This window comes from Tinamus guttatus, unplaced genomic scaffold (assembly GCF_059628265.1).
Source record: "Tinamus guttatus ecotype Peru unplaced genomic scaffold, ASM5962826v1 Tinamus_guttatus_pri_ptg000287l, whole genome shotgun sequence".
In the NCBI taxonomy this organism is placed as follows: Eukaryota; Metazoa; Chordata; class Aves; order Tinamiformes; family Tinamidae; genus Tinamus; species Tinamus guttatus.
Window position 1 is genome coordinate 8,403,327 of NW_028288821.1, and position 10,661 is coordinate 8,413,987.

Below are 10,661 nucleotides of genomic sequence, written 5' to 3' on the forward strand. Positions count from 1 at the left end.
GACATAGGTATCATTCGTCTCTGTCATTAACCCATATGAGCTGGCATCATTTCAGAGGTTATCTTCAAAAACGGTATCAACCTGCAATTAAATAAGATAACAACAAACTGAGAACAAGCATGTTTCAGGGTAAGAGGCAATCCATAACACACCCCCCCCTTCCGAAAGAGTCACAAGTTTGGGTTTGCAGATTAGTCTGTCGCAAGTTTTACTATTTCTAAGTGGCGGAAGATTCACTGGCTTGGAATGGACTGGAATGGTTTAGTGATAAGTTGCATGGCTTATGGATTCTCATTCTTTTCCAATGGTGCACTGCCATCATAAATCCATAAGTTGAACGACAAAATTTATCGAGGACTAAACAGTAGTACAAGGCTTTTGTACTTTGTTTTTTTTTTAGTTGGAGGTCTTCACGTCTACTACATTCAAGAGCATCTTTTGAACTTCATGGCTTTACCTGAGTCACGACAACTTGCCACAGGTTCTGCCACATGTACTGGAATATCCCTGCAATGCAGTGTCAAACTAAACAGTCAGGCATCCAACTAAACGTCAAGTTTGCAATGGCTTTGCTTCATATTCCCAATAGCCGAGTTGATATTCGTCAATCTAAACCAATTCCTCATTTCACAGGGCTTTTGTTAAAATATACTATATGCAGCCTGCTAAAACATCTTCACTGAAAGACTCTTTGAGTAAAAAATACCCCCTCCCAACCCTAGTTTGCCATATTCTATCTACAGTGAGCTGCATTCTTATGTCTTTAGTTTCAAAATTGGTGCCATAAATGCTTTTATCCGAGCAGAAATGTTGAATTTGGAGAACTTCTAATGTACTGCAACATTTTTCTTTTTAATCTAGACAGCATTTCCATTGCCATGACGTGCAGCTTGTTTGACTGTACTAGAAGATAACTTGGTTCAATTCTGACTTAGACTGAAAAACTAGTTTGCTTTGCTTACCATCTTTGCTGTTTCACAGGCATTTGATGCTTTAAATCAGTTGTGGAATGCTGAAAGATTCACTTGTTTTTATGAAGCCATAAGCCTTTGAGAGGTTGGAGAAAGACTTCTTTTGCTTATCTGATTTTCTCCTTTGGAATCAAAGCTGTTCCTTTAAAAGTGAGACACTACAGAGTTGCATAAATTTGAAACAGTATGAGTAAGCACCATTTTGCAGCTTCTTTGATGGAATTGGTCAAACTTTTTTATTTTACAGTACGCTGTAGCTGACTTACATGTACATGGTTTTACTTGTTTGGGAGATCTTTTCAAACGCCCCAGCAAACAGTAGGAAGGCAAAGAATAGTATTATCCATTTGCTTTTTTTTTTTTTTTTTTTGGTTATAGTGACCGATATGCTGAATTCCTCTTTACACAGACATTTGAAGGCATTTGGTATTGGGGACACCATGTGACTTCAGTTTGTAGCCAAACTGAACTTCTAAAGTGGAACAGCCCCACCACCCTCCAACTCACAAGCAACTGCTTTGTTTAAGAATGAGAAGCTGAATATGCAGAACATTCCATCTCCATGTTACATGGCTGGATATTGTGTGGAAGATCTTAAGAACTGCTTGTTCCATTCATGAGGAAAATCAGATGGGAAGTGTGCATTTCAGGGAAACTTTACTTTGAAAATTACAACACTAGTACACAGCTCAAGTTTTATACAATTAACATCTGCTTTTTGAAAGAAATGTTAACAATTTTGAAATGAAATTAAACATTGGTTTAACTTTTCCTCACAAAAGCATAAAAGTCATGGAGGGGAAAACTTAACAGGCAACAATAAAAAAAAGGTAAAAACAACTTTTCCTTTTAGTAGTCCTCTGGTAGCAAAGATAGAACAACTTCCACTTTTTGTTTGTTTAAGAAGTAATTTGTCTTGGTCCAAAAGTTTAAGAATGTTTTTAGTATCTGCTTCTGCCTCCTCCTCTATCAGATCGGCTTCCACCACGGCCACCACCTCTGGGTGCTCCGCGGCTTGAACTACTGTATGAATCACGAGGAGGTGGGTAGCCCCTTTCCATGGATGGGGGCAGACCCCTGTCTTGTCTTCCAACACGATCACGGCCACTTGAGTAGACATCACTTCTGCTGCTTGAATAACTTTCTCTGCTTCCATATCCATCTCGTGTGCTGCCGTAATCATCATATCGACTGCTTCCACCATAAGATGGCGGGGGCCCTCGTGCAGGTGGAGCACTACGTGAGTTACCTGCAGGGTCAATGGTCAGGTAATATGGCAACACTATAAGTTATATATAACAAATTTCATCTGAATTTACAGAATTGCTGTATTAAGTGTTTACTGTTACTCTTTGATATGTATTGAGAATAATCTGCCACATTAGGGGTTTTTAAGGTGGGGGCTGCATATCAGGCAGCGAGTGGATTTAAAGACTTTGAAGGAATGAAGACGGTGTTTATTCAGGCAGGCTCTTTACTGGGTACTCCAGAACAGCTTGTTATTTTAGAGAAGAAACTCAGCCATATTTTCCAGAGACAGTTGCAATTCTGAACTGTAGACTTTGCTTCTTTAGTTTTAGCTTACTTAACAAGATGATCAAATGATAACCAAAATGCACTTTCACTGTGGGAGGGGAAAAAAAGGAGTGCCATTTTCCTAAAACATAAGCAGTCTCGTGAAAAAAAAAATCAGGATGACACCTGTATAAATAACTACATGATCCTCAAAATGTAATTCTTACCATAGCTCTCATATGAATCTCTGTAGGAGCCTCCACTTGGGTGATCCGAGTAGTCCCTGTCACGCCCGCCGCCGTATCCATCACGATCACTGTAGGAGGAAAGACTACTAAGATTTAGTACAAGTCAGTAGAATCATAGCAAGAACAAATGATAAGAAAAAAAAATCCAATGCTAGATACCTATATCCTCTAGAGGGATACTCATCACGCGAACTGGAATGACCATAATCACGATATGCATAGTCTCGGGGAGGGGGCGCATAGTCCCGTGTATCCCTGGAACTAGGGTAGTCTCTACTTGAGTACCTACAAAAGAAAAAAGTTATTAGCTGTTATGTTACACTGAAATCCAAGACGTTACATGGAGAACTACAAACATTAAGTCATGCTAAAACACTAAAAGAATTTACCCGTCCTTAGTGCTATAGCCATCATCTCTCGGAGACATGTAGACATCTCTTCGGGATGGCATTGGCTCTCTGCGGGGAGGACCGCCATAGCTGTCCCTTCCACGTGACACAGGAGCTTAAAAGAAACAGTTCCAATTGAAAGAGTTGATTAGCACCAACCACAGAGTCTTAAGGCAAGTATTAGCAGACTGCATCTATTTCAAAACTTAACCACTGTAGTCAGTATTCTTGTTATTTTATGGTTCGGCAAGTATGCTTTTAAAGCAGCATTAAAGGAACGTGTTCAACAAAATGAATGAAAATGACATTTTTATATGGAGAAGTGATTAATAAAAACACCACATCCTCCACACAGGAGGTTTAAAGTCATCAATAATTTAATTCATGCTTAAAGACATATCACAGTGCTACAAGAAAATAAATTCAGCAAGTCCTTACCTCTTCCTCCCATACTACTGCTACGCACTGGTCCTGAAGGTGCGGATCTTTTAGGTGGTGGACCTCCACTTCGCGGAGGTGGACCTCTCTTCATAGGAAGCGGTCCTCGAGAAGATCCTAGAGAAAGGTGTGCACCAAATTGTTACTTGCGATGTTCATTTGTAAGCCCCTATAATCTGAACTGTGACAACCTGAAGTGCTGTATCGTCACACTATGATCATCTAAAATTAAGACCTCAGAAAAGCCTTTTCTTTTGTATTTTGGTCACAGCTAGACACTACAGGCACAACTGAGAGCATACCAGATTAACTTTAACACAGTCTAAATTCCTGTCAACATCTGCCTTACAGATCTGATCCAGAAAAGCACAGGCTGTGGCACAAAAGGAAAAAGACAACTGATGCTTGCAGATCAGTCACACCTCAGATGCTCAACAAGTTACACTTCTCAGAAGACAGGAGTCACTTGGAAAGACGACTAGAAAAGATCCTGCCTTAAACAGGGGACAGAGGCATTACACAGTCTGTGGGACTTAGTACACGGACTCCTCAAGAACAATTTTCAGCATTTCCAGGATTTTTCTGCATTTAAACAGCTTTTAAAGTTAGCTTCAGGTGCTGCTTGCCTTTTATTGTGTTTTGATACTGAAAAAGTCTCTGAATCTGAATGAACAGATATATCTTAAGTTAAAGGATATCCAGTATCAAGCATTGTACAGATCTTCCTACTTCAGAAAGCTTCAGCTCAACACACTATTTATTAAACAACAAGCAAGGCATGCTTCCCAAATTCCCACTAGGACTTGGAAGGATCAGTCACTTTAACAGCTATAATTTAACAAGTTTATATCTCTTGCTAGAAAGAATGAAAGGCAGTCTCCTCTCCCTGGTAGAAGAATCACTTTTTCGACTTGAATATCAGAAAGCTTCCTTTCTCATGTGCAGGGCAGGAGTTTTGCTTTCCTTTCATAGCCAAAAGTCAAGTGGAATGTTAGATGTAGAAGGGAATCTTCATATTTGAAAGCCTTTTCTTAAGGTGTACTTGCCTAATCAAAAATGACACAACTGCCGGGATATTTCATCATTTAATAAAGAGCATTGAGTGCACTATTCAGCTGTTTGATTTTTTTTTTCCAGTAGGATTATTGTCATCTTCCAATGAGATTGTCTTGTATGTTGTCCATGTATATAATGAGATAGGTAAATACATACCCAAATGACTCCCTCTTGAAGGTGGTCCTCTCGCGCCACTTCCGCCTCTTCCACCTCTAAGGCCCCTGGGAGGACCTCTGCTTCGTGGAGGGGGTGGCGGTCCACGCCTGCCACCACTTTCAAAGGATGGCTTGGTTGCTTGTTCCACTTTAATTGCTTTCCCATCTAATGACTAAAGAAGAAGCTGCTTTACTTACTGCTCAGTCATGTTTGTATTTCTTAAATTAAGCCCCTCTTGTTTCACTATTATGGGGCTTCCATTTCATAAAGTTAGAGCAACTCTAGAACTGATTCAAGTCTTCAGTATTAGTCCCCATATACTCAGCAGCATTGTTGGGCCTAATTTCTATAGTACTTCATTCCTGTGGTATTGATGAAAAATATCTAGAGCAGCATCAGAAAGAACTTTCAATCAAAACTTAAGTGTCCAATGGTTACGGCAGCCCCATGTCATTTATTGTGTAAATAAGATATGATTTATGATCTCCAATTTATTTTCAATTGCCATGGACTTTTGTACCAAACTATGACTGTGCCAGTAGTTATAGGATTAAGCTTAAGGTATCTTAGCTTCAGTTGGGGTTTCTGGCAATGGGGAGGCCGTTTAGTACATTTTCTTGATGTCCTGATAAAACGGTGATGACTGAAGTATGTAAAAGTAATTTGAGCATCTACAAAGCAGACTGAGTTCACACCTCTTTTTTACTGTTTCAAGTTGCATATTCAAAAAAGGGTGACTGTCATTTTATTCTGACTTGTTTTTTCCCCACCCAGAGCAAGCTTTTTTTCCTGAAGTGGAAGTGAAGTGGAAGCAATAACAGGAACTCTGTGATCACCTACTATATCTCATCCATGAGCAGGTGATAAGACACTCAGTAATGCAACTTAGCTAAGCTAATTTCTGTGCCATCTGTCAGTCACCACATTTGTCAATTAGAACAGAGTCAGGATCACAAGCCCTACAGAACATCTGCCATTTAGGTTACTGTACTTCCATTATGGCAAACGTGGTTTTATTTGCCTTTTAGAAAGCTAATATTTAACTCAATTGTGAAAATTAATAAATTAGTCAAAATTGTTTATTGCATTTCTTTGCTCCAATAAATGAACAAGAACATTACTGCTAGTCATGTCCAGTTACTCTGGACTGCTGGTAGTTGCTTAGAGCTTTTAAGCTTTTCCCTTTTCCACTGAAATTCTTCTAAAAACAATTATCCACATCAGCAGCTCAAGTAGTCTACCAGCACACACAGGACTAGCTAAATATTGGAGAGAGAGAGAGAGATAAAAAAAGCTGTGTATAAGCAGTGGTTCAACTCAATACATTGCGGGGTTGGAGGAAGGAAAAATGCACTAACAAAGCCATATTGTTTCTGGCTTTAACAAAAATACTTATTAATGTAAGGTTCACCTAAAAGCCTCTGGCATAACTAGCTGAAACATTCCAGGAGTGAGCATTTGTACCTATAATCACTGGAACTTATTAAATCTATTTTGCCATCATCTTAGTCATCTCTCCCATAACATGAAAAAGCAGGCCTGAAGCCTGGAGTTTTGCCATCATGACTGCTGTCAGCAATTTCATGGCATACTCCTGACAGCTTGTCTGAATCTTTGATTTTTTTTTTAAACTATTTCAATTTCATCTTGCCTTATATTTAAGGTATTTTGCCTCAGTAAAATGCTTTTGTATTCCTCTCAAAATCTGGGTTTGCTTTATACAAGCAATCTTTAAAAGGTTAATCTGCAGGTCTAAGACAACCTTTTGTTAAGTTCAAGGACATCTTCCCCAGTGGGTAGGAAAAAATTCCTCTTAAGTTTGTCCTATTTTAAAGGAGAGGGACAAATTTATTTCATAGTTTCTTAGACAAAGAAGGGTCTCTCTCACTGAAGAAAGAGCTCAGACAAGCCATCTCACAGTAAGGACTTTTTTCTATGGGCCTAAAGCACCAGCTTTCGGTATAAACACTCACTTGCTGGCATTTACAACCTTGATTCAGTGTTACAGGAATATTTTTATATGATCTGGGCACCATTCAGTTTTATCAACTGGATGTAAAAAAGCGGGAAAATCTACTATACAAATCCATTTAAGGATAAGATATATCCTTATGGATAAAGATATGAATGGCAATCATAATTAAAACTCCTGCATGAGGAATGAACAATCAATACAACTTTGTAAGGATGAACTGGGGAACCACAAACAGAATTAAAAAAAACTATCCTGCACACAGCTGCAGATGTCACAAGTTAAACCAAGTGTATATATTTGAAGTTTTAGGGCTGAGGCAGAATTTAAGTCTCCAAAGAAAGAGTAAAAAGAAGCTGGTGAGCAGCTGCAGGCTGACACCACAGAGGCCTCTCCTCTCCAACAGATCACTTCTTTGTTGATACTGCAACAACTTTGATTTCTGCATGCTTCTTGACAGCAAGAGGATTTGCATTCACCAAATACATTCAAGAAATGAAGACTTATTTCAGGCTGAGCTTCTCCATGCTTTATCACTTCTGGAAATTCTTTCCTGTTGATTAGCAGAGGACAACCTTCCGTAGCACTGAATACAGTTCAGACTGTCTTTTGGATGTATTTGCTGCCAACTTCTAACACAGTCCAACTGGCTTGGCAAGTCTTGACTTGAATTAAACCTTTGGCTCATTCAGGATATTTCCTCTAAGGTCATATTTTATCCATTTTATCCTAGACGCTCAAAACCAAGAGACCATTAAACTGCCTAAGGCACAGATGTCCACTGAAGTATTCATACTTGTGTCCAGGTGCAGATTTGTATTTCATGACATCAGGATGCAGACTTGACTACTGTACAAGTTCCTCTTAAAGAAGGCTAATATTTTGCTATGTTAAAATACTTTTAACTCATCTTCTGAGCTGCTCAATCAGGTTTAGTTAGGTCTGATTCTGCAGAAAAGGATCTTTGCTGCTGTCTCTCCCTCCACACCACACATTCTCTTGACCTCTTTCTAGAGGACAGAAATAAATCCACAGCAAGCACACTAAGACTGGTCTAGGCTTGCTGCATTTTAGAATGAAATATTAACCACACTCCTTTCATCTGTCTAGACAAGACATTGGACAGATGTTGTTCCTGAACATCTGCAAATAAAAATGAACCACAAATTTGCTCTTACAGCATTTACACAAGTCAGTCTCCTCTTCTACTGGCTTCCATTTTAAATTCCCTTGAAGTGACACAGAAAAATGGAGACTGGCTATACAGAACTCTCTCCATGGCTGAAAAGGTCAGCTAACTACTTACAATAAGCAGATTGCTTAAATTGCCTGAACAGTGCTTCTGCTTCTTCTTTAAGTGCCCGGAAATCTAACAAGTGCTTTTACTGATCACTTCAGAATACGCCCCCAAAACTCCAAATTCTGTTTGATCAGAAGAGTCTCTTCCAGCATCATGTCTCAAGCATCATTCCTCCTCTGATGTTGGATGCAGAGTCTCACTGAGGCACAAGCAATCCTTATTCTCCAGAAGGCTTTTTAAAAATGACAAAAGACCACCTCACAATCATCTTCCAAGTCTTTGGAACTGCACAAAGCTTTGAGTATTGTGTTTAAAAAGGTCATTCTTGGCCAAATCCTGAATAGGGATTTTTTTCCCCATACACTATTTGCCGTAAGTCTTGAGTAGATAGATGAAGATACTTCTACATTTGTAATTTTAAGACAGAAGCCATGGAGAATGATGGCCTACAAGGCAGTACTTCTAGTAGTTCTTGAAGTAAGGTAGGTGGTACATTCCAAATCATGTAGACATTGCCTCGGACAAGCTTTAATTCTGATTCAGCTCCTTTACTAGCTACCTCTTTCCTGCATGTTTCCAACATCATCAAGTGCATGCCAGAAGATTCAAGATCCAAAACGGCTGGTGATTTATTTTCAGCTGGATTTTCAGTTAAGTGCACTCCACACATTTCTTGGGATTAGCAACTGAATCCTTATAGTCTGTCAAACAGTTGATAGTGCTTGAAGCTACCTTACACAAAGGTATGGCTGAATTACTTCAGAGCAACTGAGGGCTTAAGAACTGCAGACAACAAGTCTTCGGTACTGCAGAAAACTACACAACCAAGGTAAATTCCAGTAACAAGAGCACCTTTAACCATATTTAGACCAGTACTTCAGTTTTCACTTGACTTTCAGTTGTCACCCTCCATCTTCTCAAAAAATTATTGACTTGTTTAAAGTTAAGGCAAGCCTCCAAAAGAAGTCACAGAAATTGTCTTAAGACACAGTTGTCCACAAACACCAAGAAATTAAGCAAACACAGCTGCAAGTTTGATATCACATTAAATATAAAACAAGAAAGTTTTACAAGCAGTTAGTGCTCACTGTGAACTTACAGAAAACTCATTTTCTCATTTTCAACGTGCAACTATTCATTGAGTTTATTTACTGACTCTACAGTGACTGACATTTTTCTTTCAATTCAATATGTTTTGTTAAAGAAACATGTGACTATCAAGAGCCTGAGTCCTTTCTAATATAAATAGTACCAGTAGAGGCTTCTTCACCTTGCATGAGCATTTAGACCAATTCAATTGGATCTTAACACAGCTGTTTAGACCATACAAAGAACAAACACAGCCTGAAAATCAAGTTAACTGAGATGACAGTTTGCCTTGTCTAAAAAGACACAGTACCTCTTAAGCGAGCAAGCTGTTTACCAGTAAATTGCAGACTTGCAACTGGCTTTTCAAACAGAAATTGAATGAGACCTCCAGAGATGACAGTAGCCTACAACCATCTACAGGACATCTAAGATTACTCTCAAAATTTATGCTCCAAGTGCTTATAAAGATGAATGAAATATGTATTTCCACTTTAAAACCCATGGTTTCACTGTACAGTGTAAACAAGTTAATATCATTTCATAGAACTGGCAAAATGCTTCTCATACATGCCAAGTGAGCTATGCAACTCAAATCTATGAAGATACCTATACACTAATAAATAGTGTATCAACACTCAGCATAGTGAGCAGGTCACATGAAACTCGTTAAGGGAAGCATTAGTAATTCCAGATGCTTCACTTCCCACAATATATCATTTGGACAGTACTACAATCAAATACCATAAAACAAAAACATTAAAAGAGACCTAGAAGAATAGACAGCTGCCTACCAAAAGCCCTCCATCACCAACTGGGAAAGAAATTTTAATGTCTTGCTGTCAGTTAGACGACTTCTGATTCTGGATTTGACAGGAAAAAGAAGAAAGTGATTCCAGCTTCACAGAGATAAAACAAGTGATAGTTTCACTACATTGTGAATTATGACTTATCTCTAAGATCTTTTAACTCAGTCTTTCCAACTTTTATTGATTTACACTACAGATTGATATTGCTTATCAGCAATAATGACAACATATGATTGGCCTTAATTCCTACCTTTCCATTCATGTCTCTGGCAGCATCTTTTGCATCAGCTGGACTCTCAAATGTGACAAACGCAAATCCTCTAGACTTGTTGGTTTCACGATCTTTCATCAGGAGTACTGCAGAGATAAAACTACACGTTACTCTTTTCTGGAGTTAGGCAACAACACTTAACCTTTATTTAACCTTTAGGCTCAGAACTTCTTAGAGGACATGAAAGCATCATCATTTCAGATGATGAACACAAAATTCATCATAGCCTTCTTTTTTCTTTTTCTTTTTGTTCTTTAAGCAGTCTTACAAGCCACCAGCAGTTTTTCTTTACCTTCCACAATGCGCCCATATTTGCTGAATACAGTCTCGAGGGCCTTTTCATTAGTCTCTGTGTTCAGGCCCCCAATGAACAATTTCCCAGGACGATCTGCTTCAACCATTTTGACTCTGTAATGACCTATTAAAAGCATAAAGTTGTTATTAACAAAG

The 10,661-nt window shown here is 38.7% G+C and overlaps 1 protein-coding gene and 1 non-coding gene across 2 annotated transcripts; both read right to left on the bottom strand.

Moving 5' to 3' along the window:
• Positions 1 to 376: 376 nt before the first annotated feature.
• Positions 377 to 10,661, bottom strand: RBMX (RNA binding motif protein X-linked). The gene is made up of 8 exons (XM_010226592.2): positions 10,504 to 10,661; positions 10,191 to 10,297; positions 4,774 to 4,945; positions 3,562 to 3,678; positions 3,124 to 3,238; positions 2,894 to 3,019; positions 2,714 to 2,817; positions 377 to 2,220 (listed from the first exon to the last, which is right to left on the bottom strand). The coding sequence occupies exons 1-8, from the start codon at positions 10,640 to 10,642 to the stop codon at positions 1,913 to 1,915; spliced, it is 1,188 nt and encodes a 395-aa protein (XP_010224894.1). The 5' UTR covers positions 10,643 to 10,661; the 3' UTR covers positions 377 to 1,912.
• On the bottom strand, positions 10,369 to 10,438 carry LOC148594197 (small nucleolar RNA SNORD61). The gene has a single exon (XR_015913555.1). It is a non-coding gene; the product is annotated as a small nucleolar RNA SNORD61 (small nucleolar RNA).